Source organism: Eumetopias jubatus, unplaced genomic scaffold, assembly GCF_037043125.1.
Source record: "Eumetopias jubatus isolate StellerSeaLion01/CBP00866 unplaced genomic scaffold, mEumJub1_p1.0 scaffold_10, whole genome shotgun sequence".
NCBI lineage: Eukaryota > Metazoa > Chordata > Mammalia > Carnivora > Otariidae > Eumetopias > Eumetopias jubatus.
Window position 1 is genome coordinate 12,671,074 of NW_028274816.1, and position 27,086 is coordinate 12,698,159.

Genomic DNA, 27,086 nt, shown 5'->3' on the forward strand with positions numbered 1-27,086 from the left:
GGACTCCCTAAAAGGGCACAACCAGTTTTGTAGCAGTAGCACAAGAGATTTAACTGGCCCTTACAAGGGTGCAGCTCTTAAACTCAGCCTTACTTTGCAAGGGCAGTATCCCAGTGTGCTCAGAAGCAGCCGCAGCTTCATGACTTGGCGTAGAAATAGGAAGAGACATCTGGTAGTTATGTGCCTCCATTGTGTTCACAAGGGAGGTGTGCTGTGCACTCTGCACCCCTCACTGCCGCACACAGGAATGGCACGTCCCCGTCCTCAGTGACTTCCCCTTCTGGGTCCTGATGAGTCCTGCCTCTTACATTGTTTCTTTACTCAGTACTGAAAGTCTCGGAAGTTGGGTTTTTGTTATACGGTAGTTATTTCCCTCTTCTTCTTCCTCCTCCTCCTCCTCCTCCTCCTCCTCCTCCTCCTTTCGTGGGTTGGGGAGGATAATAGGAAGGGATCCACAAAAGGCAGTTAGGTGGGCTTGTATGAATGGCTCTCTCAGAGGTCTGTGGCTTTTGCAGAAGGCACAGGTTGGATGGAATTTCATCACCCCTGGACTGGCATGCCCTTGAAGAGACCAGGCATGCCGGCATGCTTAAGTCAGTGCTGTCCGGAAGGCCCTGCTTGGATCCAGAAGGTGGCACTTGCTCAGAGCTGTGTGTTCTTACCTTTTGAATCTCCTTGGACACACTGGGTTAGCTTTAACCTGTGAGAATTTGTAGACCATCCTTTAAACCAGTGCTAATTGTGGGAGCAAGTGATTTATTTTGCCTTAATGGACCCAAATCTGCCACCTAATTGTGTGACCCTTTGTTTAGCCCAGTAGTAGAACCCATGTACAAAATGGGACCCTGCAGCCTGACAGTGACAGATGGCCTGGTGCCCATGCAGCGCCATGTTACAGTGACAGGGTTTGCCACCTGTGGGTCCAGAGCTGCCTGCGGGCCTCTGGATCTGCTGAGCTGGCAAATGGTGGCACTCCTCAGCCACTCTTGCAGGGTCTGCTGCCACCTGCTGAATGAGAGCGGCTAGGCTTTTGCATAAATGCACAGTGAGAAATCATACAGCAGCATTAAAAATCTATTACAATTGGTAATGTCAGCTGCTGGCTTAGCACTGCTTTCTGCAGGGGGATTTTTTTTTTTTAAAGGTATCTGTGTGTCTACTTTTTTAAATGTAATGCAGTCTGTGAAGAAACAATTTAAAGTATTAAACTTTTTTGTAGAAAACAAGCCGTGGGATTTACTCTAAATACCTGAGTTGCAGAATAAAGCCTGGATTTGCTGTTCCGTCTGTATTCCTTGCAAAAGGGGATGCACTATCTCTTGGGTGTTTTAGGCTGACATTTTATACATCCTTACTGTATTCCATTAAATATTGCTCTGATAAAATAACCAAACATGCTATAAAACCATGTGAAATTCCCCCAAATCTTGAAAATGTTTAAATACAAAAATTTCTCTGTTCATCTTTTAGGCTTTATCAGTAATGAACATCTCTCTGCACCTGAAAATTCCTTGAGGCGTTCTCTGTAGGTGCCACAAAGGGAGCTAATGAAAAGCTTGTCCACACCATCTGATAAGCCCAGCGGCTCCGAGTACTGGCAGGGTTTCTGTTGTGCCCATCTGAACACACTATCTCGCTTTGTCCTTCCTCACTTTCTCCTGAAGTAGTAGCCTTACCTTTGTAAAAATTTCACCCAAGAGAAGGTTTCCGAAGAGCTTGTTTGTTCAGAAATTGGGAAGAAGGGAAATTTAGGCAAGATTAAAGGAGTAGTAGGTATTTTACTTAGAATGAGCAGAAGCATATAGTGGATACAACTCACACTCCTGTCTTTCTAGAAATCAGACACTTCTCCCTTTCACTATCTAAAGTTCTGACGGCTACTTGCAGTGCTTATTGGAAGTCCTCTTTCCATCTTGGAGCCGATCCTCTTGATTATTCTGGTTTTTAAGTTTCTTTTTTGGTCTGCTTAGTTTTCTTGTCCTTTTTCATTGCCTTCCTAGCTGTTGCTTGTGTATTGGCAATGTTTTTTTTTTTCATCTACGATGACCATTTTCTACTGTCACTGCTTACTTGTGTTATTTTGATTTGGAATGTTGGTTACAGATTTCCTATTAATTTGTATATTGTTATGTATTAAATGAGAGAAGATATAAGACTTTTAAAGCACTCGCTGTGTGTTTTTGTCTTATGTCAGATACTTTCTCATAGAAAGCCTGGCCTGCTGTGGGTGCTTCACTTTAAATTTTGTCAGAGTAGATTGCCAGTTGATCTCTTGAAGGGGAAGAGACGTGGAATGGTCTTTTGTGTTCTGAGGACCATGTAAAATACGGCTTTTGCTTTGTGGGGCCAAGCTAGACTAATTATTTTATCTCTTTTGTTTTCTTTTTTAATGGTCAGGAAATCTATGTTCAGAATCTTCAAACTGTTTATGTAACTGTCCAGCAAATCACTTACTTGTTGTAGGTGGGAAGCGAAGAACATTGAAAAGAGTCACTGTAAGCTCCTTTTTGCCATCTTACTTTCCTAGCTAAAGTGGATACAGAAATTTTTCGCACAGAGACCCTTATTTCTTACAGTTTTCACTTTTGGAAAGCAAATAAGCTAAGAGAATTTGGCCATATGACAAAAACAAACATCCTTGTGCCCACTCCCTTCTTCTGCAGTAGGAGTTAGCTGCCACTTGTATTCTGAAACCCAGCCTGCCTGGTGACTAAAAATAAGGCCGTTTCTTGCCTGTCTTTCCCAGCGTGGCTGTCAGGTCCCTGAGATGGAACCACACGTTTGATAGGAGAATGGCTTACCTGTGGTTAGGTTCTGGGTTGTTTTTGGTTAGTACAGATATCCCCTGTACTTTTCAAAAGTCCGTGTTATGCCACTTTGCTTTTACAGAAGTACCTGTTTTTGCTAACCAAAAGAAATCCAAAGCGGACTTCTGTTTTTACGAAAAAGGTGAAAAGCAAAGCAGCCATCAGCGTTTGTCTTGTAGCGCACACCCCGAGCAGTAGCGGTGCGGGCAGCGCCCCTCGGACTGAGAGCCGCACTCAGCATCTCAGCCTTAGCCGCCAGAGCCTTGAACCGTATCTGTGAGCATCTGTGCTTTATCTTGTTTTATTCGGTGTCTCCGTTAACAAGATGTACTCTAAGGTATCAGAAAAGCCAAAGAGAGGTTATTTTGGGGGTCTGGGAACACTCAGAAATTTTTTCATACGTGCTTCTTTGCTTTATAAAGTCTTTTTGGCTTACAAAAGGTTTCAAAGGAATGTTCTACTTTCAGATAGTGGGGGAAACCTTTTTACATTACGAGGCAGCCCATTTCCTCTGTTAAAGGTGGGACACATGGAGGGTTGCCTGGGTGGCTCCGTTGGTTAAGCATCTGACTTTTGATCTCAGCTTAGGTCTTGATCTCAGGGTGGTGAGTTCGAGCCCCGCATTGGGCTCCATGCTGGGCGTGGGGCCTACTTAAAAAAAAAGAACACATGGCTGGAGATATTGCTTGGGCAGATATATGGTGTTTATTTGTTCCACAGCAATAAATAGTAGTATTTTGGGAAGCCAAAGAGTTGACATCTAGAGCAGTAATTTCTAGCTTTTTGTCCGTGACCCATAGTAAGAGGTATGTTTTATACCATGACCTACTTCATACATAAAAATATGTATACATAATTGGAAGAAAAGTTTCACAGAACAGTATTTACCCATACCACATATCTCTGTTGCATGTTACTTCATTAAAAAAAGTGCTGATCGGTTTCATGACCCAATTATGAGTTCTGACTCACATTTTGAAAAACACCATTCTAAAGAAATGCCAAAAACGTGATATTTACTGTCTCATTCCTCCCCTAACTATATGAGGTAAGGAGGAAGAAAAGAATAAATATGCAGGGGCACCTGGGTGGCTCAGTCATTAAGCATCTGCCTTCGGCTCAGGTCATGATCCCAGGACTGGGATCGAGCCCCGCATCGGGCTCCCTGCTCAGCGGGGAGCCTGCTTCTCCCTCTCCTGCTCCTTCTGCTTGTGTTCCCTCTCTCGCTGTGTTTCTCTCTGTCAAATAAATAAATAAAATCTTTTAAAAAAATAAATATGCAGTCATAAAATATGTTTATTCTACCTTGATTTGCTGTGATAGAGACAGTATGGTAGAATGGGAAAAGGTAGAAAAGGGGTCAGAAAATTTGGATTCTACAAACTAGGTGATCTTAGTATGGACCCACAGCATTGTAGAGTTGGTAGAAGCTCTAGAAACCATCTCGAATGGCCCTTTCAGCATTAAAATCTATATTAATTAAGGACATACTTTAACGTATGATCCAATTAAGTAGCACTGAGACACAGTTTAGTGTTGAGTTAAAAGCGAGGACTAGAACCAGATGTGTGTAACACATGCCTAGTACAGAGTGATCCCCATAGCAGTGAAAGGGTTAGCCCTTATTAGTACTGGTACAAGAGTTAGTATTCTCTGAGCCTTCAACTTCATCATTCGTAAAGGGGAACTGATAATGGACGAAGAAAACAAATTTAAAGATATTTTTTTCTTCCTTCCTGGACTCTGTCTTTTTAGAGAGAAGTTTTTCTTCATTTTCTTGATTAGAAGTGTACTGTTCCCTTATTATCTTGGAAACATTGGGTCTCTTGAGAGTCAGAACTGTGTTTGAATTCTGCCTCTTCCTTTTCCTGGTTGGGAAACTGTGGTCCAGTTAGTTAAATGCTGAGAGTCTGTTTCTTACCTGTAAAATGGAGAGCGGGTGGTTGGGGGCAGAGTGGAGTGATATGTCTGTTTTTTCATATTGTTAAAAGATTAGCAGTAATGTCTTTGAATTGCTTGGAGCAGTGTCTGGCCCTTAATTGCTTCCTGAATGGGAGCTATTATATGTTACAGAAAGCTTGAAACCAAAACCCATTCAAGGAGCCAGTTAGAAGAGGGTCTGTTTCCAGGACTCTGGCAGTGAGGAGCAGTATACAGATGGGGAAGTCAGGAGTAGTTATCTTACTTAGCAGGCCTGCAGATGTTTGTGGAATGTTCTTTATTGAGTGGACCAGCAGTAGACGGGTTGGGTGGAAGACTGTGAGCAATTAAAAAGTGCTTGTCGTCTGCCTTCGGCTCGGGTCATGATCCCAGTGTCCTGGGATCTAGCTCCGCATTGGGCTCCCTGCTCCGCAGGAAGCCTGCTTCTCCCTCTCCCATTCCCCCTGCTTGTGTTCCTGCTTTTCCAATCTCTCTCTCTCTCTCTGTCAAATAGATAAATAAATAAAATCTTTAAAAAAAAAGTGCTTGTTGGCAAGAAGAGGGTTAGGGTGCGGTGCTCTGAGGGTCACAGTTAGATGGCTGGCATCTCCAAGTGGGAGGTGGGCTGTTCAGTCTTGTCTGTGACCAGGGTCTTCATTGAGAAAGGCACCTCTCAGGTCACCCTTCATGCCCTCAGTCCTACAGAAAACCCATTTTCTGATGAGCTATTAAAAGTATATCTCTGGGATGTGGGGTGTGAGAGGTATCTCCCAGAAGCAGTGGGAAGGAAAGGAAACACGTGGAAAAGGGAAGTCGAGGGAGAGATCCGTGGGAAACTTGGGCCGAGGCAGGTATTTTTCTGCCCAACTATTTAGTTCTTTAATTTGTTACTTTCCCTCAAGGTGTGTATTCTTTAAAAGAAAGTAACTGCCACTAGATGGCACTCAGACCCCGGAACTATTATGACTGTATACGTTATAGTTCTGTTAAAGATTATTTTCAAAAGATAGGCCACTAATGTGTTGTTTTTAAAAATAAAATGTGATATGTAGCCAATTTTAGAGAGGAATAAAGGATGAAAAATTAAAAAAGATCTGTATATCTTGTGGGCCCAGTTTGTGCTATCGAGAAAGCCCAATTGTTGAGGTGTTTAATGGCTCATGGTCTTTGTTCATAGGTAGACGCTGTCTAAAATCTGATTCTCATGCACAGGTGTTTGATTTACTTATTAGTGAGACTTTTGAGATGTGGGCTTATAATGAATATTTTCAGGAAGAGAGTCATCTGCCCCTAAAACAGTATCTTTTTCCCTTTCTTTCATCACTATTTCACATTTCATCTCTTAGAAAATTTGGAATTGTGTTTCTTACAACATATTATGTTGCTTTTAAACAAACGTGTCTGATTATTGCTTTGCATTTGTGTTTTGTGTGTGTGTGTGCGCGTGCGCACACGTGCATGCATGGGTTACATGTAGACATGGGTACATTAAAGGAATGGGACAGGCTGATCACTGGGAAGAGCAGAGGAAGCCCAGAAAGGGCATGGGGCACTTGGCACAGTGCCCCCCCACCCCAACTAGAGAGAAAAAAATAAGGCCAGGCCTTGTCGGGCAGTGGTTATCACCCTCCACCTTTACCCCAAAGATGGATTGCATAGACAATCCACCTCCCATAGCAGCAGCCAGGAAAAGGTGCCACAAAACACAATCTATGCCTGCCATTTGTTTGGGACCAACATTCAATGATGATCCCATAGCTTTGTTTATAAACTGTAATACTAAAACCTTTAGCTTTAGCCATTAAAGACTCCTTGTGAAAGTGAAATTATAATAAAGGTTTGTTGACTTGATTGATTTGCTGTGAAAGGGTATAAACAGGGTCTGTTAAAATCCTCCCCATCATTTCATGTCTGGCCAGAAGCAAGGATGTGGTGCCAAGCTGCCTCCTTCTGTGTGGACCACATGGGGTCCTAACTTTATGTGCTCTGGTTTATTGAGGCTATTGCATTAGTAGGCAAGTAACTAATGCTTCTCCCCACCCTACCCCATCACCAAATAGCAGTGTGGGTATTTGGAGCAGTCTTCATGTTGTGCCCTCAGAGCTGCCCAAGAGCTGCCTCAGGGACTGCCCTGGAGAAGCCTATGAGGGAACTGTTTCCTTGGCTGCTTGCCATTGTCCTTGTTCAATCCAGTGCACTGCCAGTTTGGGGTGTGACAGCAGGTGTGGGAGAATCATGGGCCAGTACATAAGAAATGAGGGGAATCTATGAAGATTAATATTTTATTTAAATTTATATTCCCAATTTTAGTGCCCTTTCCCCTTGTTTGTTTTCTTTTGTTTTGTTTTAGAGAATCAGCAACTTAGTATCTGGGACTGCTTGAACAACATATATTAAACTGTTATAGTTGTTAAAAATATAATAGGTGATCAAAAATTAACTAACCATGACAGTAAGTTTTCAATACTGTCAAATAATGGTTTTAAAATTTAGCATGTCTTCAAAACTTTAGCTTGATTCTGCTTTGTATTATATTCCCCCAGAGAGTTCATATTCCTGGGCATTTCCCTCTTTGATGTCACCAACAGGTCTAAATCTAATTGATTTTTTTTTTTTAATAGGCTCCATGCTGGACATGGGGCTTGAACTCATGATTCTGAGATCGAGACCTGAGCTGAGATCAAGAGTCGGATGCTTAACTGACTGAACCACCCAGGCGCCCCTAAATCTCATTAATTCTAATATGTGTATTGAATCTTGAGTCAAGCGCTTGATCGCATATCTCATTTAAAATTCATTTTACATACAGATAAACTAAAGTTGAGAGAGTTTGAGTGACTTGGCTAAATTCATGCCATCAGTAAATGGAGGCACCTTAATTTGAAACTAAGGCTGTCATCATGTTACTATGCGGTTGCATGTTGTAGGCATTTAGCCCTGTGCATATTAAATCAGTCTTGGTCTTCTGTTCATCCCATCTATATTACTACAAGATATATTAAACAAGAAGCGAGTGTCATCAGGCCTGAAATAGGGAGGGAGTGCATGTGGCAAAACCCCAAAAGAAATGTGTGGGTTTTTGTTTGTTTGTGGGAGTATTCCAGCCATTGACCAGTAAATGGAAAACGCCCAGACAAGTGGATGGTGCTGCTTCTGCAGTGTTAGGAAGAAATTGAAGAATGAATTGAAAAAGCAGCAGAGAAATATAGACTAAAGACAGAAGCACTGTGACTGTTGTGTAGTCAAAGCTGTGTCTATAATCCAGGCCATTCAGAAATACTGAAGGGCAGTCTTGACTGTTAGTTTGCATTTTACATGTTTATAGGACGTGAGACTCGAGCTGCTCCTTCATGGGACTTCAGCTTCTAACAATCATCATGTGCTCTCAAAATGAAAGAAACTAGGAAACACCTGGAAAAACCATCTATTTTGATGTTTCTGAGTTAAGAAATTTCTGTCAGGGTGAAGGAGGGCAGGATAGCAGATATCCTGATGGCGATTTTTTTCCCCTACAGTGTACTTTTGATTATTTGAAGGTTGATTTTAACCTAAGTTGTGTCGTTTCTCCCCCTTTCCTAGGGCTTCCTGAAGAATGAGAAGGACAATGCCCTGCTGTCTGCCATTGAGGAGTCTCGGAAGAGGGTAAGGAACCCAGATGAGGATGGACACCATTGAGAGGGCAGCAGTGTTCTGGAAGCTGGAGCCTGTGTCCAGGCCCAGCTCTCCCTCCTTAGTTAGTTCACCAGAGGGAGTTCTACAGGAACCATTTTTGAGGAAGATAATCATGCTTGTAACTCTACTTGTATTTAGTGACTGAAATGCATCTGAAACAGAATGGTCAATTAATTATTAAATTAATCTTAAAGTGGAAGGCCAGACAATTCTTTGGTTTCATTGTTACGGTATATAAAATGGTATTTTGATTTCAGCTGACTGAATCAGCATTTCAGAACAGCAGTTATGATCAAGGATATTTTTCCTTAATCTTTCCTTTTATCATACAATTTGACTTTCCATGTTACCTTTTACATTAACAATTTTCCCAAGCTCTTAAAAAAAAAAAAAGGAAAGAAAGCCAGCTTGGCTGTCCACAGGATGATAAAGAAGTCAGCCAGAGTAGCCATTATATTATGGGCAGCAATATTTTGCATCAGGCATTCCCTCAAGATACTCAAGGATTGTTTACTAACATGTGTTATCTCCATTTGTTTCTGACAAGAATTAGAAGCTCAAAACCTTTCCAAAAGATCCCATTACAGAGTAAGAGATTTTATTTTTAGGCCACTGGAGTCCTTTGGGGGGCGGGGAGAGGAAGGTTTGCAGTCCCCAGGAAGGAGGCTGGGGAGGGTTCACTCTAGTCTGCCAGCAGTGTGTGTCTCTGCAGAAGTGCATAGGGTTGAAGGGGAAACCTCTGCTCTGTTGTTTACATTATAACTCTTATATCAAGTGAAATATATTTATGTATTATTTACATAGTTTAAAATTACTTGTATAGTGTAAAATAATAAAATAAAAAACCGTTTGTCAGTGTGCTTTATTAAAATGTTCTGTGCAGGTGGGACTATCTCGGGAAGGCTGATGGGGGGGGCAGTTGGGACTATCTCGGGAAGGCTGATATGGGGGGGGTGCAGCAGGGGGCTTGCCAGCTCTAATTTGTAAGATGTTCCAAAGGCATTTATTTAAATGATTGGTACATTTAACTATCAGAGTAAAAACAAAATCCCCAAAATTTTATTAAGTACTTTTTTGGCAGTAGTATTTATTCCTAGAAATAGATTAAGATTTGAAAAAAAATTTTTTTTATAAAGGCTTCTTTGTTCACACTTTGAGTGAATTACTCACCAACATCAATTCTCTTGCTGTAAAGGACCAGTGAAATTAAATTAGGATTGTCGAATGCCACCGAGCCTTATTAATCCATTTACCCTGCGGAATGTGTTTCTGGAATTGGCAGTCTCTGTGCCATACTGAGACTAAATGTGCAGCCAGCCAAAACATCTAAGTGACATACCACAGTGCAAAATGTGTGCATATGTGTTTGTGAGGGAGATGTTCCGGTGTTGGGAGCCGGCCTGGGGGGAGACCTTTCACCTGTCTGGACACCAGCAGACTACCACTGAGCAAGAATTATTTTCAAACAAAAGGTGAGCGGCTTCCTGGCATTTTGGTGCTAATTTCATGTTTGAATAACTTGCCAATGTCCTGCTGAAATGCCAAGAAAACAAGCTACAAAACCACAAATGTGTCCTATGTTATTCCATTTGGTGCATCCCAGCAAAAACAGAACAACATTATCAGAACATATGTAGAGTTTCCAAAAGCCAGAAACAGCTCAATAATAAGCGGGTGTGAAGTCAAAGCGTATTTCCCTATTCCCTTTATGAAAGTGGGGTTCCAGTGCTCCTCACCCGTTTTTAATTCAGTTGCCCAGTTGTCTTCCTATCTTCCTTTCTTAACGGTATGCAGAGAGAGAGATGTCCACACATAACTTGAAATAGTCCAATGTAATTTATAATTTCTCCACTGCTTTGTCATTTTCTGTGGTTTGTCTTTCCTTCCTTTTATTTTGTACACATCCATGCACCCTTCCAGGTTGTCCCTTTTCTCTTCCCTCGGATTCCTCTGCTTCTTGTCCCTACTGTTCCCTACCTTTCACCTTGCCTCAGACCTTCACTCCTCTTAGTTGTCAGTTAGTAGCTCTGTTGACTCTCATTCATTAGCTCTCCTGGTTAACATTGTTCTTTGCACCTAATCCAGTGGTTCAGTTATGAGTCTAAAGGGAATAGGCTGAAATAGGGCAGATGGGTGGCTGATCATCTCTGATTAGCCCACAAATTAGATGTTCATTAGCTCGAATGTAATTAAGATAAGCTAGGGTTGCATGGTAAAGGAAGAGAATTTTAATATTAGGCCATTTATTTTTATTTGAAGCTCCTTATCACACTAATGATGAATGGAACCACAGTGCTGTTCATTCAGGTTGTGGGGCTGTTTTAAATGAGTAGCCTGGCATACTGCTTAGATATATCTGAGGATTTGAGCCCAGAAAGCTGCCAGTTTTCAGAGTACTTCCTGTGTTCTTGAAACAGGAGTTCTTGGCACATAGGTGGGCAGCCTGATGAACAGGTGTTGGTTAATTCCCATTCTTGTCACTCTACCCTTTAAATGATGCTGGAAGTCTGTGCCCACTGTCCTCATCAACAGCATTCTCTGCGTAGTATAGTGTCTGTTTTCTTCAGTTGCTTTCACTATTCTGCCATTCTTTACCAGCCAGAGGACTTATCCTTAAGAAAAACTCTTGTGACACTCCGGTGTCGTGGGTCAATACCACAGCTTAGGCAGTACCTCACCTCCTGTTGCAGGCTCAGAAAGCTGTGTGGTATGCCAGCCTTCCCCCACCTCCCCATTTCTGCCCATCCTGGTCCCTGTGCCACATCGCCCTTCATTTTTCCCTTGCTGGGAGAGGCTCAAGGCTGAGGAGGTTGTTGGTTTGACCACTACATAGGAAGAGTTGAGAAGAAACTGGTTCACTTGTGCACCATTTCTGGATATCTTCTTCCACCCCTTCTCCTACACCTCACACCGCCTTTCTGTTCTAGTATACTTCTCTCTATTCAAAGTGCATAGCTCTCATATTCAAGTTCACTAACGTAACAAGAGAAAATGATTTTTCCCTTGGGTATTTTTTCACCCCAGTCTAACTGATTGGGATAGTCCATTCTGCCTGACTTCAGTGGGAAGCAAACGAGGTGGAAGACTTTTTAAAGTTCGTGATTGTCATTTCTCCTTGTGTCTTCAGAATACATACTAGAGAAGGGATTCACTGATACATGGACCAAAATCAGACTTGCAGGATATGCCAGCCTTCTTCCTAATTATTTTTGTATATGCTATCTGTCTTTTTCACGTTTTAATAAATATTGGTCGATACTCAAACATCCCATTTGTAGGAAAAGTGTATATGATTTTTCTGACAGTTTCTCAGGGCTCATGTATATGGATATTATCAGTATAAATTATCTGTGTTGCCAGAAATAAAGTAGGCATTACTAATACTCATTCCCTTGGTGCTGCCTAATTAGATGCCAATCTGATTGTAAATGAAATGGCTTTTTGAAAAGTGGACTGAAGCTGTTGGGAAACCCAGTCTGCCAGTTAAAGAATAACAGGCTAAGAATGGTCATGATTCAGTGTATTTATAAGTTGCTTTCATTTCTTCAAGAACGTTTTGTTTTGTTTTGTTTTGTCTTCTCCCTCCCTCCCTTCCTCCCTTCTTTCCTTTCTTTCTCTTTTTCCTTTTCTTTCTGAGCACCTTTGTTTTGGCAACAACCTGCAGTATTACCACTAGACAGGCGTGAGGTTTGCCAGACATTTTCGTGATCACTTTGGGTAGAGTGGTGGGAGACCCAGTTGTAGAAAGTGCCACTTTTCTTTTACTGATTTGCTTCTTCCTATGAAAGTATTACTGTCTCTTAAAAAATAAAGACATTGAGAGACTCTCTTGTTTTTGTCTTTTCTTAGATATTTACTAAAAACCATTGATTTTTATAATCCAAGAAAAGTACTTCACTTTAAACTGTGACATGCTATCACTTGTAATATGTAGCCTAATTTCAGAGGTTTAAAAAGGTATTTATCTTCATGAGCACATGAAAAGATGCTAAACATTATTATCATTAGGGGAATGTAAATAAATCAAAACCATGAGAAATCAACTCACACCTATTAGATGGCTACTATCTCTCCCCCTGCCTCCCCCCAAAAAACCAACAACCCAGAGAATAGTAAGTACTGGCAAGGGTGTAGAGAAGCTGGAACTGTCGTGCATTGTTGGTGGGAATGTAAAATGGTACATCGTCTATGGAAACACTGTTCAATCCATCAAAAAATTAAACACAGCATTACCATGTGATCCAGCAGTTCCACTTCTGGGTATATACCCCAAAGAATTGAAAGCAGGAGCTTGAAGAGATATATGTACATCCATGTTTATAGCAACATTACTCACAATAACCAAAAGGTGGAAGTAGATAGATGGATGTCCGTGGATAGATGGATGGATCAACAAAATGTAATAGACACACACAATGGAATATTATTCAGCCTTAAAAAGGAAGGAAATTCTGGTGTCCGTGGATAGATGGATGGATCAACAAAATGTAATAGACACACACAATGGAATATTATTCAGCCTTAAAAAGGAAGGAAATTCTGCATATGCTACAACACGGATGAACCTTGAAGACATTATACAAATGGAATAAGCCAATCACAAAAAGACAAACACTGTTATGATTGCACTTATATGAGGTACTTGGAAGTAGTCGAAAACAGAGAGACAGAAAGTAGAGTGGTGGTTCCTGGGGACTGGGGGAAGGAGGGTGGAGAGTCAGTGTTTAACAGGGCAGGATTTCAGTTTTACAAGATGAAAAGAGCTGTGGATGGCTGCACGACAGTCTGAATGTACTAACATCACTGAACTGTACACAAAAGTGGTTAAGAAGTAAATGTTCTAAGTATTTTAGCACTATTAAATTTTTTTTAATGCATTAGACTCTAAGGATAATTTTTAAAGTAGGTCGCTCTTGCTCTGCTTACAGAAAGATGATCATCGGAGGGGCTTTGAGTCTCTGTTGAACTTTGAAGGAAACCATGTTGTTTTCCCGTTTGGATCATCTCCCTTCTTTTCCTCTCTGACAGACCTTTGGCATGGCTGAGGAGTACCATCGAGAGTCCATGCTGGTCGAGTGGGAGCAAGTGAAACAGCGAATTCTCCACACACTGCTGGCATCAGGAGAAGATACCCTGGACTTTACTCAAGAAAATGAGGTAGGTTGAGGTAGGTTGAGTCTAAAAGATAGGCCTCTACTAATAAAAATGTGAGATCAAGAAATGCTTATCTACTTGACTCTTGGCGCAGATAATCACCATCTCCCCTTGGAGACACTTTCTTCCCCTGGCCTCCAGGATGCCCACATTTGTTGGGATTTCCTCCAGCATGTCTGGCTGTTTCTGCTCAGCTTCCTTTGCTGAGTTTCCTCAGGCTCCTTGACCTCTAGATGTTTGAGTGTCCTGGGGCTCAATCGTTGACCTGTGCTTTCTCCCTCAATCACTGCCCGTTGATCTCATCTGGGCTTGTAGCTTTAAATACCATTTCTATGCTGACGATTCAGATTTACCTTGCAGCCCTACAGCCCAGACTCATTTATCTAGTGGCCTTTTGGCTCTCCTTGGGTGTCTCATAGCCATCTCAAGCTCTCCATGTCCATAGTTGGGTCATGATAGGAACTGCCCACCATCCCCCTTCTCATGCCAGCCTGCCAGACTTCTTTTCACAGAGTTTATCATCTTTATAAACGGCAGTCCAATTTTTCACTTACTCAGATCAAAAACCTCAGATTCATTTTTGTCCTCTCCTTCTCCCACCTAGTCTCTCTCTCATGTTGGCAGGTCCAATTAACCTTACTCTCAAAATATACCCAGACTCCAACCACTTCTTACTAGTCCAGCGTTAGCACTCTGGTCCAAACCACCATCACCTCTCTCTCAGATTATTGAACTAGCCTCCTAACTGCTGGTTTTACCTAATATGGCTGTCTAACAAATTATCCAAACCGTAGTGGCTGCAAACAAGCATTTAGCTTAGCTGGGATTTCTGGCTCAGGGTTTAGTGTTAGCTGAAGCTATCATTTCAAGATTCAACTCAGGGAGGATCCCCTCCTAAGCTCACTCAGTGTGGCTCTGGGCAAGCCTTAGGTTTTCTCTGGCCCTTGGCTGGGGATATCAGGTTCTTGTCATGTGGGTCTCTCTGTTGTGCTGCTCACAACATAATAACTTGCTTCTCCTGGAGCAAGAGTGGGGAATCTGAGGGAGAGCCAAAGTGCTCCCTAGATAGAAACCAGAGTTTCTGTGACTTAATCATGAAAGTAATATCCATCCCCTCTGTTCAAAGTAAGTCACTAAATCCAGCCTATACTCATGAGGAAAAGATCATACAGGAGCTTGAATCCTAGGAGGTGGGGATTTGGGGGGTGGGGGGGCGGGGAACCATCTTATAGGTACCCGACCACACTAGTCTCCCTGCTTTTGCCTTGTACAATATCTTCTCAACACGGCAGCCAGAATGACCCTGTTAAAACACAGGTTAGATCATGTCACTCCTCTGCTTAGGATCCTCCAGTGACACCTACCTCACTTGGAGTGAAAACCAGTCTTCACCATGACCTCTCTGTCCTCACCTGACCTAGTGGTATTGCCTCTCTGAGCTCACCTCATACTACTCTTACCGTTGTTCTTTCTGCTCCAGCCATGCAAGCTCCTTGACAGATTCCTTGAACAGAGCCGGCAGGCTTGCTCCTGCCTCAGGTCCTCTGTGCTTCCTATTGCGTTCTGTCGAGAATGTTCTTCCTCAAGTAGCTGTGTGGCCGTCTCCCTCACTTCCTTCAAATATTTATCCAGTCCCATCTCAGTGAGGCCTTCCAAGGCCTTGATACCTGGAATCTAACACAGCCTCTCCCCATTCAACACTTCCTGTATCCCCTTTTCTTGCCGTATTTTTCTTAGCATTTCCTTCCACGTACCATTGTGTATGTTTCATGTCTTTATACTGCTTAGTGCCTGTTTCTCATAGTAGAACATAAGCTCTGTGAAGGTAAGGATTTTGTTTGTCTTGTTTTTACTCATACCCGCAGTGCCTAGATGAGTGCCTAGAACAGATGCTCAAGCAATATTTGCTGAACAAGTCATTGGGCTCAGGCTAACTTTGTGGTAGCTGAAGTATTAGAGATACGTTGAAACTGATTTTAGAGTGAGAATGTTAAATAGGGTTTGTTTTAATTGCCAGTGTTTATTGATTGGGGGTAGTGCTAAGTTGAGGGTTTTCTTCCCTCTGAAATCTGATTTTTTAAAAGGCAATGTATTTATATGATTCAAGAATTAAAGTACCCTGTCCCTCAAAAGCTCATTCCCTCCCCGCTTTGCCTCCCCCAGATGTAATCACTATTACTATTTTCTTGTTTATATTTCCATTGTTTCTTTATATGAACACAGGTATATGAGATTATACATTCTTACCTTCCTCCCTCCTCCTTACACAAAAGTTAGCTTTCTCTGTGCTCTGTTGTGTATCTTGCTTTTTTCACTTCATGTATCCTGGAGATCTTTCCTGAGAGGGACTTTGAGGCTTCTTCTTGGGAGTGGCAGGAAAGAGCATCTTGCTTGATCAGTCATGTCTGCCTTTATGCTTTGGGGAGCTATGACTTGCCACACAGTTACCACTCTGCTGTTGAGGAGCGAACAGATCTGGGGGTCAAATCCTCACTTCACCACTCACTAGTTCTGAGACCTTGTTCAAGGGACTTAACCCTGCAGACTTTCAGTGTCTTTACTGGTGAAATGGGATGATTGGGAAGATTAGTGATAATACACCTGACCCATAATGGCCATCCCTTTATTATTGTTATAAAAAGTTGTTTCAGATGATTTAGAGGTGCAGATTAAAAATTACAGTGTTAACAAAAATTACCGTGTAAGACATTTCAAGTAATATTACCAGTGCTTCCTGGTAAGTCTTTTTTTTTTTTTTTTAAAGATTTTATTTATTTATTAGAGAGAGAGAATGAAGTCTTTATCCTGGAATTTGTTCCGTGGCTAGCTAGCATTCTTTTCTCACAAGAGCTAGGACAACCGAGGCTCAGAGAGACACGTAGTATACTGGTGAGATCCAGGACTGTTGGCTTCTATACCATTATTCTGTTGAAGTCTGGATCAAACGTGGGTAGTTTGGCAGTGTCATGCCTACAGGGTAACTTCATACATCCCGTACTGATTTAAAAACCAGTTTTTTCTGTTAAATTAGCCCCCAAATAAATGCTAAAGACATTTGTGTTAGGAAACTACTCATTAAGGACCCCGTGGCACATTTCTTAGACTCAGAGACTTCAAAGACTAAGATCAGATCTTTGGGAAAGAAGAACTAATGCGTAAAACCCTTGGCCAGTCTAATGTTTCTCAATTTCTTGTGAGTCTGGACAGATAAGTAGAACAACTCATGGTTTTATAAACTTCATTTTTTAAAATGGTGTTAATAGGTTGTGGTCTGTATTGGGATTTGGAAGTAATTATAAGCTGCTAATGAGATGTTCTTTTTTGATTGCCCTTCTCTTAAAAATAGATTAGTCTATTTAGTAGACTTTTTCTTCCTTGACCTCGAGTCCCCTGGGAAGAGAGTTATCGATACTTTTGCTCTTCTCTATTGTGACACCTAGCATAATGGATAGCATTGCTGTAAAAGCTGGCAAGGGATGCAGATGCTTCTCCCTTTAGGTCACGTAGGGAAATGCCATTTTCTGCAACCTTGTTGGTTCTGTTTGTTGCTGTTGTTTTGAAATTTTTTCCTGAAGTATAACATATATACAGAAAAGTGCATGCATTATTAAGTATGCAGCTCCGTGAATTATCACAAATGGAACACACCTAGATGAAGAAACAGATTATTACCAGCACCCCAACAACCCTCCTTGTGTGCCCTTCCAGTCACTACTTCACCACCACCACCACCACCAAGGGAACCCATGGTCCTGACTTCTAACATCGTAGATTAATTTTGGCTGTTTTTGAACTTCATGTAAATGAAGTCATGCAGTATGTACTCTTGTTTCTGGCTTCTTTTGCTGAACATACTGTATATCGTTGCATGTAGTTGTGGGCCATTCATTTCATGGCTGAACAGTATAACTAGAATCAGCTTATCCATTCTTGGGTTGATGGACATTTGGATAGTTTCCAGTTCTTTGCTTTTATAAATAGTGCCATTGTGAACCTTCTTGTACGTGTCTTTTGGTGGACATATGTTTGCGTCTCTGTTGGGTACAGCTAAGAGGGGAATTGCTGGGTCAGAGGATATGCGTGTGTTCATCACTGGCAGATACTGCCAAACGATTTTCCAAAATGGTTGTATCCATGTACCCTCCTACCAGCACTGTGAGAGAATTCCATTTGTTCCGTATCCTTGCCACATGCTTGGTATTTTTTGCCTTTTTAAAATTTAACCATTTCTACAGGCTTTTTCCTTCTAATCTTCTTCAAACAATAATGGAAAGGTGATGTTATCTCCACTTGGGCAGGCATTTTCCTCTACCCTGTTTATAGGAAACCACATAGCGTGAAGGCCAGAGATAGGCTTTGGGATTCCCGGGCCTGGGTGTCTTTCTTGAAAATGGCCCCTCTGGAAGAAGTGTCATAAGGAATGTAGAACACGTGTGAAAGGGTTCGCCAGGTGATGGCAGAGAGTGCGCACGCAACACATCTGAGCAGTATTTATGGTGGCTGTTAGTATTTGGTAAGCTACACATGAAATTTATTTTAATCATTTCAGTAGGGATCTGGCCCCTTTCAGGGATTTCCCTTGGTTTATAAAGTATCTCTCAGAATGAAAGAAATCTGTGTGTATAAGTAGAAGAAATAATTAAAGAAGTATGACTTGCCATCTAAACCATTCTTTTCTGGGCACTTTATTGTCAGGAATAAGGTTGTTGGCATCCAGAATCATTGGTTAGGAAGGAGGCTTTTGATCATTTTGAGCTGACCTTACATTTGAAGGAAAATGTTCACATTTGGATAATTTAATATAAAGAGAAGCTTGAGACTTTTTTTTTTTTTTAAGATTTATTTATTGGGCGCCTGGGTGGCTCAGTTGGTTAAGCAACTGCCTTCGGCTTGGGTCATGGTCCTGGGGTCCTGGGATCGAGTCCCACATTGGGCTCCCTCCTCAGTGGAGAGTCTGCTTCTCCCTCTGACCTCTCCCCTCTCATGCTTTCTCTCTCTCATTCTTTCTCTCAAATAAATAAAATCTTTAAAAAAAATTTATTTATTTTAGAGAGAGCAAGAGCATGGGGGAGGGGCAAAGGGAGAGTCTTAAGCAGACTCCAGGCTGAGCACAGAGCCCCACATGGGGTTCGATCTCACCGACCCTGAGATCACGACCTGAGCGAAAACCAAGAGTCGGACACTTAACCAACTGCACCATCCAGACACCCCTTGAGACTTTTTTTAAAAGCAAAAGTGAGGGGTGCTTGGATGGTTCAGTCGTTAAGCATCTGCCTTCAGCTCAGGTCATGATCCCAGGGTCCTGGGAACCAGCCCCACGTTGGGCTCTCTGCTAAGTAGGGAGCCTGCTTCTCCCTCTCCCTCTCCCTCTGCATCTCCCCCTGCTTGTGCTCACTTGCTCTGTCTCACTCACTTTGTCAAATAAATAAAATCTTTGAAAAAAAATTTAAAAAATAAATAAAAGCAGAAGTGAACTAGGATATGGTAGGTTCCTGAACCTTTTACCTCCAAGCCTTCTGATAACAGAAGAGCAACAACACATTGGTGATACCTGTTTCCAGCAAGTTTTAAGAAGGGAAATGATGCTTCCATAGAATAAATTCAATTTGGGAAATTGCTTTCCTTAGAATATGATTGAAGAAAGAGGTGGAATTTTTAAAGGAAGAGAAGAATTGAAAGATTGTTAATAACTTCTCAAGTTTGATCTGAATAAAAACCATGTGCTTTGAAGCAAGAAAGAGACTTCTGGAACCCCTGTGGCATCCTTGCATGTGGTTAGTGGGAGGGAGAACACCCCCAGTGCTGTGCTGCTCGCATGATAACACATGGGGTTTGAGCAGTGTTGGGAATCCTTGATATATCTTAGCCAACTTTTAAAACAGTATTTAAAAGTCAGTTTTTATCTAACTTCAGTACAGTCAGTCTCATGCCTGCATTGGTATTAGATGTAGTCAACAGATGGGGTTTTTTTCCCCCAAAGTTTTATATATTTATTAGAGAGAGAGCACACACACACATGAGCAGGGGAAGGGGCAGAGGGGAAGCAGACTCCCTGCTGGGCTCTCTCTGGGAGATCATGACCTGTGCCAAAACCAAAAATTGGACACTTAACCGACTGAGCCACCCGGGCACCCCCGTAGATGGTTCTTTAATGTAATTGTCTGGAGAATGACTGAGCCTAGCAAGCAACAGGCTCCATTGAGAAGCTAAGTTGTAGCTTAATTGCAGATAGTGAAGGTAACATTTCACACTGTGATGCACAAACAGTGAGTGTTGAATATAATTTCTCATTTTGATAACTGACATAATACCAGATTTCATCAATTCCCAGTCACAAAACTTTTCCACATTTTAAAATCTCTGAAATCAGGGTGTATCTTAAATCCAGTGTCATAATTTAGTTGACAGCATTTTCCCTTCCCTAGTGGTACATAAATAACCTGTCTTATCATAGATGATGTATTAGATTCAGTGGAATACAGTCAAATAGAGACCAACAGAGTCTGAATTGGGAAACTCTAGACTAGATGATTCCAAACTGTATTTTATGGCTCCCTGGTCATTTCCTGGGGGGAAGATTTCTTTCACAAACTGGAATGTGGGTGGGATTTCAAGTATAGAAAGTGCTTTGCTGTTCTTTCAAAAAGAAGTTCAAAAAACCCAAACAGGCCCTTCGTTTTCACATCATGATGTATCATACACGAGCACCTTCTTGCACAGTATTCCAACGGTAGAGCGATATAGATGCCCTTTCGGACACTTGGCCGCTCTCCTCACTCCACGCAGCCATAACGTCTGACAGCAACGCACCTGCTGTCCTTCGAGCTCCCTCTCGTGCATTCCTGTGCACTTGTAGACGGACAACTTCAGCTCATCGCGGTCCATTTATTCCATAAATAACACCATCTTATATATTAGATTCTACAACTTAGCATTACGGTTTGATTTTTTTGAACTTAGTTTGGAGCCTTTTCTAGGTGTTAGTACGTGTAGGTGTCTGCCATTTTTTAGTGGCTCTATAGGTTTCATTGTGTAAATGGCCCAAGAATCCTTCCCACTTTGTCCGTGAAGAATGGAGGCTCCAGAGAAGTGAAGATGTCATTACTGTAGGTCACACAGTTGGGTTGCATTTAGAACCTGGGTCTTCTGGTCCCCAATTGGTGTTTCTTTCTAGTAGTACTGGACTTCTGTGTACAGATTCTATAGCCAGCTATTGTGAATTAATCACTTTGGTTCCATTTTGCTTATATAAAATCAAACATTATACTTGGAAATAAACTCTCATCCTTTTGTAGTATTTGCATATATATTTTTTACCCCATACCTATTTTGCTAAGAATGCTAGTTACAATCTTTTCTCTCTAAGTAGAATGTGCCCTTCTTGGGAAAAGTTTTATTTGTACCTGGATATTCTTTGTACAAAAGTAGTTGCTTAACAAAGCTTGTGGTTCCCTGCTGCCACCCTCCAGCCACTTCCTACCTGACCTGGAATGTTCTATTAATGTTTTGGGATTACCCTCTATTCTGAGAAGACTTCTCATTTCTGTGCTCCCTGCTGATTCTTCACTTGTCGTATCTCCAGACTCCTGGGTGAGCCCCTTGCTGCCCTCTCTGGCCCTGCCCGCCCATCTTCCCTGCCTTTCTGGTCTCTGATTCCCTGCTTCTGTCGTTCCTGTCGTGGTGCCATCAGGCCCTGGTGCAGAGAGACCCAAGTGTCCAAGGGGTTTGGAATTAATCCCACACAACATACTGGCAGCTGCTTTCCCAGCCCTCAAGCAGCTCCTGGGTTTGAAATTCCAGTGAATGTTTGCTGGTTCCTCGGCTCAGGAATGTGCACGTACACATCCTGTTGTTGGGATAATTGACTTTATGTGTGGTGTGACGGAGACTGGGCCAAGGGCAAATGAAGGAGAGGTAACTTTGAAAACAAGAGCATTAGGCAAAATTAATTTAAATGGAAATTTGAAGGCTGAAAAGCAACTACTTTTTAAATGGATACTTTTAAAAGTTAGGTTTTAGTACTGGAACATATTTCTCAAGGCTGTTTACGTATATATAGCTGAAACAGCTATGTCCTTGCAGAAATGTTTTAGTGTTGTGTTCCCCTTTTTATCCTCCTAGTCACTCCCCTCAATTAGGCTACTGGAGTTAATAGACTTAGTGCTGTTTTTTAAAAAAGACTTTGGGGGCGCCTGGGTGGCTCAGTTGGTTAAGCGACTGCCTTCGGCTCAGGTCATGATCCTGGAGTCCTGGGATCGAGTCCCACATCAGGCTCCCGGCTCAGCAGGGAGCCTGCTTCTCCCTCTGACCTTCTCCCCTCTCATACTGTTTCTCTCTCTCTCTCTCTCAAATAAATAAATAAAATAAAATAAAATAAAAAAGACTTTGGGATCATCAACTTTCATATGGTTAGTTCTGTTCCAAAAGTATGGCTGGCTGGCTAATAGAATAGGCCTCAACTGTGTGTTACTGGGAACACTCAGAATTAGTCCAGAAGGAGAGAATGAGCTGCTGGGGGGTTCTGTTCATACAAGGAATATGTATTTATTGTAGAAAAATGAGATGAGAATTTCCAGCCAGCACAAAGTAAAATAGTTTATGTTTCTGTGGTGTCCATATCTATCCAATAGGGTTTATTCCTATGTTCATTATAGTTGTTTATGTTTTGTTTAAAAGGTGGTAATAGTTAGTGTTTGGGGGCTGTGCTGAGTTCTTTCTACTTATTCCTCACAACAATGCTGTGAGGTAAGTACTGTTTTTCTCCTTGCTTCATCTTGATCACAAACCGGAGGTGGATGTTGTTACCGCTCCTGTTTTACAGCTAAAGAAACCAAGGCTCCAAAGAAGCAGTGAATGCAATCAAGATCATAATGGTAGTGAGTACTGGAGCCAGGATTTCTAACCACCCGTCTCTTGGTCTTTGATGGCTGTCCTTGGAAAGTTGCCCTGGGCTGCCCTGACAGACATTACGGAGCCAGACTGCACTCAAACAATGGCTCCACCGCCTCCTATTGGAGTGACCTTGGGCAAGCTGCTTTCTTTGTGCTTTGGTGTCTTCATCTATAAAATTGACATAATAAAAGTACATTCTAGGGTTGTGGGAATTAAGATGGTGCTTGGTATATAGTAGTACTTAATAAGTGTAACTGTTGTTATGACCTGGTGGTTTTCACTAATTCTGTATTTCAGATAGGAATGCTTTCAGCTGTGAGTAACAGAAGACCAGTTTCAGTGGCTTAAATAAGGATTTATTTTGTTCTCACCTAACAGGAAGTCTGTGGGTGTGGAGAGAGCGTGGGCCTTCATTCAGTTGTTCTGCGCCGCCATCAGAGGCCCAGTGCCTCTCTGTACACCACCATCCTCAGCACATCACTTGCTTTGGCGCACAGGATGCTGCTACAGCTCTGTGCATCCCATTTACACTGGGGGGCGTCAAGGGGGATTGGAAGGCCATGCCAGGCTCTTCATCTTCGCTTCATCAGGAAGAGCAGAAGCTGTCCCCAGAATGTACTCCAGACTTGTGCTTCATCTCATAGGCTAGAACTATGGTTCACTGCCACTCCCACCTGCAGTGGAAGCTGGGGAAGCGTATATTCAGTAGTGGGTAGAGGTAAATTTTCAGAAAGTTGGCAGTCTAGCTGATACTCCTTGGGATAGCTTGACATCTGCCATGGTGGGAGTCTTCACATCATAGAAACCAGCCGACACTACACATCAGGCCCCTTCTCCAAGCCGGTTGTTAAACATTGACCAACACACTATTAGGTGTCTTTAACTGCCTCTGCTAGACTGAAAGGTGGCAGGGAGTGGAGGTGAGAGGTAGGGATTTGAAATGATCATTGGGTCGGCCAGCCAGCAGCATCTGCCAAGGTCAGTAAACTGTTTCAAGCTTTTAGTAGCAGTGACTGCAGAAAATCAGAGCTGAGGAGGACCTTCTGAGGTTGTCTAGGACATCCCCTTCGTTCGACTGAGGGGAACCTGAGGCTCCAAGAGAGTGTGCTTTGCCCCAGACCCCAAAGTCAGGGAGTGAAGTGGCCCTCCCGGAACCCAGGTGTCCTGACAGCTCAGCCTTCACTCTTCAGAATTTCGCCTTTCAGCCTCCTGCCCGCTCTCCTCGCCACCCTACTCCCAGCACTTGCCCACACAAATATTCCTTTTGCCAGCTTTGCTAGTGCCAGCAAGTTTTGCTGCTGTCTTCTGCCGGTTTCCCAGGAAACCTGCTTGCTTTAAACTCCTTTTTTTTGTTTTGTTTTAGTCAATACAGCATTGCATTTTTTTCAATGGGAGAAACTTAAAAAAATTTGCTATAGCACAGGTTTGTAGAAATTTAAGAATATACCTAATAAGATATACCTAATTTTGAACCATACTTGTTTACAGTAGAGAATGAAACTTAACTAAAGATTTAACTTTAGTCTTTCTTTAAAAAAAGCCTAATAAACTTTTCCCTCTGTTTGTGTCTGACTCTCCCCATAGATGGGAAGCTCTTTGGGGACAGGCTCTGTGGGCTGCCCTGTTGTCATCCCCGTGGGGGTGGACTTGCACACAGCTACGCATGCGGTGGGCGCTTAGCAAACGTTTGCTGATTGAATCAATGACCGCCCAACTTAGACTAGCTTTGTATTTTCAGGTGTAGAAAGTTAATCAGCAGCTGTTCTCTTAGTGTGGGCTTTGGATTGAAAATGTCTGAATTGTAACCGTTTACACTCCAGTCCCTCAGCTGTCTGATATGATTGATGGAAACAGGAAGCCCACAGATAACAACAGCTTCACTGGTGTGAACACATGGAGGGAGAGGATGGTGTGGAAATGGGGCTTGAGATTGATCCGATTGTTGGAAAGATGTGCGTTTCCAGGAATAGTCATTGAGATATCCTTACAGCTTATCTAGCCTCCCGTTATTTTTGAGTTGGGTCTCATGCCTGCTCCCTTTTTGTGTATTCATGGGAAGAGAGTTTTGTCCTATTGAAACCCCCTAAATTCTTCATTTTGAAGAAGTCTTAGTATGAAAGAGACTTCACAGCTTTGTTAAAGACGAGTGTATGTTTGTAGGATTTTTTTTTTCTTTACATGTAAATGCTATTCTTAATCACAATGCTGCATATTTATTTACCTACAGCCAAGTTACATCAGTGATGTGGGACCCCCTGGTCGAAGTTCTCTGGATAGCATTGAGATGGCCTACGCCCGGCAGGTGAGCATGCTCTCAGAGAAGATCGGACCCAGGACAATTCTATGTGAGCGCTCTGGGGAGTAAAAGAGAACCAAGACTTCATGTGAAAGTCAGAGCCTGAAAACAAGTTGGGTTTTTATTCAGAGGACTGGTTAATGTTTTACCACCTAGGTCACTGGAGAATTCCATCAAATTGGGTAATAGAATGACTCACATTTGACTTAGGAAAATGGAAATCTGCCCTCTACATTGACCAGCGCATCTCATTTTGCATTTGCCATAGCCCAGGTATAGTAAAGCCTCGAGTAATTGCACTGCTTAGCAAATGGAGTTCTCTATTAACTGAATTACCTTGTAGGCTGATGGTATTATCAGAAATCTTTCTTCACCCCTTTGTTGATAGAAATTTTCTAAATGCTTTTCTGCCTTGGTAAGCATGGTGTATCATGGTTATGCAGTAGCGTGGAGATGGATTGAGATGCTCTGTGGTGAGCACAGAGGCTATTGGACTAAAACTACCTTGAGGGGACAGTACAAACCTGGAATTGACCTTTTGAATAAAACAGTGTTGGCTCCCTGTGTGTTTCATTATAATTTGCTGTTTTTCCGCACAAAATAGTATCAGGATAGAAGGGAAAACAGATTTAGATTTCTGTCTTTCTCTCCGCTACATCTCCATCTTTTATTTTCTTTTTCTTAAAAGATTTTATTTATTTATTTACTCATGAAAGAGAGAGAGAGAGAGGCAGAGGGATGCAGGACTTGATCCCAGGAGCCTGGGATCATGACCTGAGCCGAAGGCAGACACTTAACCGACTGAGCCACGCAGGCGCCCCATCCATCCTTTAAATTTCACCTTCGTTATATGGCTGACTCCTCCCATTGCCACAGCCACCACCAGAATTTAGGCCTGATGAAATGATAAGTTTGTGAGTAGAGAAACTATGTCTCTTCTGTATCTGTGAAATTAAGACTCCATGAAACATTTTCTAGTTTCAGGACACCATGTCATATATCTGTTTACAGGGTTGTCCCCTCTAGTGGAGAGAGAATCTTTGAGTTGAATAAATTACCTTGCAAAGGGAAGGCTCCTGATAAATGCACGTCAAGTGAATAAACACCTTGTAGTTTATTTTTTTTTTAAAGATTTTATTTATTTATTTGACAGAGAGCGAGAGAGGGAACACAAGCAGGGGGAGTGGGAGAGGGAGAAGCAGGCTTTCCGCTGAGCAGGGAGCCCTATGTGGGGCTCGATACCAGGACCCTGGGATCGTGACCTGAGCTGAAGGCAGACGCTTAACCAACTGAGCCATCCAGGTGCCCCCCCACCTTGTAGTTTAAAAAACATTTTATTTCATCTTTGTAACGCCTCTGGAGGCTACGGGATACCATCCCCCAGATAAAGTAGAGGGAAATAAGGTTCAATGGGGTCCTGATTCATCTAACCTCACTACCTTGTTCAGTCCTTGGTGTAGGACAAGGACTTCAGATGCAAAGAGTATAGAACCCACGGATTTTTTTTTTTTTAAGATTTATTTATTTGAGAGAGAAAGAATGAGAGATAGAAAGCACGAGAAGGAAGAGGGTCAGAGGGAGAAGCAGACTCCCTGCTGAGCGAGCCCGATGTGGGACTCGATCCCAGGACTCCAGGATCATGACCTGAGCCGAAGGCAGTCGCTTAACCAACTGAGCCACCCAGGCGCCCAAACCCACAGGTTTTTACCATCATTATTTCAGTTCTTTTAAAATAAAAATCAAAGTAATAGTGGTTTTTCCATACCTTAAATATCACATAGTTCCTTTTTCTCAAGAAAATTTTCCTAGGGAGCAGGGATTCTTTCCTCGAGAAGTGGGTTCTCCAGACATGCAACAACTGCTCTTAAAACCCACGTGGAGGGTTGCAGCCTGACACTCCTTACTCAGTCCACCAGCCCTGGCTTGGGGCCATTCAGTCCTTTTGCCAGAAGGATTAGCAGACTCTGCCGCAGGTTCTTAGGAAGCAGCAGTGGAAGTCTTCCTGTAGTCCCATCTTCCCCTTTGGCCCTCGCTTGCTGGGTTGGAGGATCTGCTGGCCAGGGAGGGGCAGCAGTGCCTGTGGGCCTCCTCTACCAGGACAACCCTCCTTCCACTCTTCAGCTGATAGGAAGGCTGGGGCAGCAGTTCTCTTTGGTGTGTTGCTGCTGCTGCTGCCTGAATTTCAAAGGCACATCTGGGAAGCTGGCCAGAGGCCTTGCCCTCCAGGCAGGATGGATGGCTCAGCCACACTGAGGAAGGAAAGGTTGGCTGAAGCTTCTGCTGGGCGTTGGGCAGAAGCTGGCTTCAGAACTGCCTCAAGAGGTTTTAAAAAGAAGAGAAAATAG

At 42.5% G+C, this 27,086-nt stretch overlaps 1 protein-coding gene across 2 annotated transcripts in view; it reads left to right on the plus strand.

The window, feature by feature from the left end:
- NUP93 (nucleoporin 93) overlaps positions 1 to 27,086 on the plus strand; it is a 111,048-nt gene that overhangs the window by 63,252 nt on the left and 20,710 nt on the right. For both annotated transcript variants that reach the window (XM_028096528.2, XM_088027382.1), the window contains exons 4-6: positions 8,307 to 8,369; positions 13,428 to 13,556; positions 24,673 to 24,747. In XM_028096528.2, the coding sequence (XP_027952329.2) occupies positions 8,307 to 8,369; positions 13,428 to 13,556; positions 24,673 to 24,747 (267 nt within the window). The remainder of the gene's footprint in view (positions 1 to 8,306; positions 8,370 to 13,427; positions 13,557 to 24,672; positions 24,748 to 27,086) is intronic.